We start from the raw sequence: 1,882 nt of genomic DNA, 5'->3' as shown, positions 1-1,882 counted from the left end.
TTCTTTCTTTCTTTCTTTCTTTCTTTCTTTCTTTCTTTCTTTCTTTCTTTCAGTAGGCTCCATGCCCAATGTGGGGCTTGAACTTACAACCCTGAGATCAAGAGTTGCATGTTCTACCAACTAAGCCAGCCAGGATCCCCTGTTCTATTATTTTCTTTCTTCTTTTTTTTGGGGGGGGGATGGTTTTATTTTTATTTTTTTCTCTCTTTAAATTTTTATTGTTATGTTAATCACCATACATTACATCATTAGTTTTTGATGTAGTGTTCCATGATTCATTATTTGTGCATAACACCCAGTGCTCCACGCAGAACGTGCCCTCTTTAATACCCATCACCAGGCTAACCCATCCCTCCTAAGAACCATCTTTAAATCCTCTTCTATAAGTGGGGATTTGTTTATTTAACTTTTAGTTATTTCACTTCTTACTTTATGTATTTTGAGGAGTATCTCCAGATGACTAGATTCCCAAATATTTATTAATATATTCTTGAATAGACATTCTTAGCAGTATATTCTTATGGATATAATTTATCAGTGAAGAGTAGGATAACAATTCCAAATATTCTTGGGCCCTCAGTCTCCCCCCATCTCTGCCCTCACTCTCCATATTTCTCCATGATTCTTCCCACCATGCCCCAGTTAGAGCAGGAGAGTTCTGAGGCAGATTCAAATGAAAAATTCTTCAAATGCATTTAAGAAGACAAAACCAAAACAAGTTAACCAAAGCAAAAAGAAAAAAACTAAGCAAGAAAACCTCATTAATTTGTCATTTGCCGACTTGACTTTTGAAATTGGACAACATCCACAGAATCAATTTCTCTTAACTGCTCAAGCATATCTCCTCCCTTGGGAATCCAGTGGCCCTCCTGGGGGAAACTAAGGCCCAAGGAGGAAAAGTTATTTGCTGGAATCCTGTGAATGGGAGTGGAGGCAAGGATGACAGTTCAAACAGAGCCTGTGTTTCTCTTAGATTTTATTTCTGGGCTTAAGAGAAGGGAACAAAAAGGTGAAAAACCAACCTTCTCTGCTACTGCTTAGGCCGGGTCAACATTGTGCCACTAGGGGGCACTTAGTACAGGAAAAGATTCTTGGTGGGATTGGATTCCTGGGGCTGAGGGAGGAGGGGGTTGGGGGTCTAGACTCCTGGGTCTCAGGGAGGAAAGCACTGGACACCCAGGGTCCCGAATCCCTTCCACAACATATACTGGGGGCTCAGTTTCTTGGGACCAAGTTCCAGTAGTTAAATGTCCTGGATGGTTTTCTGTATCCAGTCAGTGAACTTGCAGAGGTTGGTGTAGACACCTGGCACGTAGGGTAGGCCACACTGGGCTTGTCCAAAAGACACGAGGCCCTGCAGGGACCCGTTGCAGACCAGGGGGCCCCCAGAGTCACCCTGGTTTTGGAGAGAGGAATGGAGAGAATCCAAAACAGAGAGGGTGGAGACAGATTGAGATCAGAAAGGAACCAAAAGACACCAAGAGACAAAGACAGGGAAATAAAAGATAGCAACGCACACCTCTGAGGTCCCATCCAGTGCCCAGCCTGTAGGGAATTTACTCCCCTAGGTTCCAACAGCTGTTTGATTCTCCTGGGTTTGTTGTTATTCTGTCTCTCTCTTTTTATCTCCCCCTATGGCTTGTTTCTTCGTCTCTGACTCCCAGAGTCTCCATGCCTCCCTGCTTTTTTTGGTTTTTTCCTTCCCCCCCCCCCCATTTCTCTTTGCATTTCATCTCTACGAGTCTCTCTCTCTGTCTCTCCCTGAGGTATTTATGTGTGGGTGCGCGCGCGCTCATGTCTATGACTCTGTTTCTCCATCTCTCTATCTTCCCATGTCTGTTTCCTCCCGCGTGCCCATCCCTCCCTTCTCCATCCCCCCCCC

General features: G+C 44.4%; 1 protein-coding gene across 4 annotated transcripts in view; it reads right to left on the bottom strand.

Annotated features, from left to right (window-relative positions):
* Positions 1-218: 218 nt before the first annotated feature.
* KLK4 (kallikrein related peptidase 4) overlaps positions 219-1,882 on the bottom strand; it is a 4,281-nt gene continuing 2,617 nt past the window's right edge. For all 4 annotated transcript variants that reach the window (XM_025849747.2, XM_073886471.1, XM_073886470.1 and 1 more), the window contains one exon: positions 219-1,396. In XM_025849747.2, the coding sequence (XP_025705532.1) occupies positions 1,244-1,396 (153 nt within the window). In that variant the 3' untranslated portion in view covers positions 219-1,243. The remainder of the gene's footprint in view (positions 1,397-1,882) is intronic.

This window comes from Callorhinus ursinus, unplaced genomic scaffold (genome assembly GCF_003265705.2).
Source record: "Callorhinus ursinus isolate GAN/ISIS: 27379988/994484 unplaced genomic scaffold, GSC_fseal_2.0 scaffold71, whole genome shotgun sequence".
NCBI lineage: Eukaryota > Metazoa > Chordata > Mammalia > Carnivora > Otariidae > Callorhinus > Callorhinus ursinus.
The sequence above is the reverse complement of the archived record's forward strand: the minus strand, read 5'-3'. Positions and strand labels throughout refer to the sequence as shown.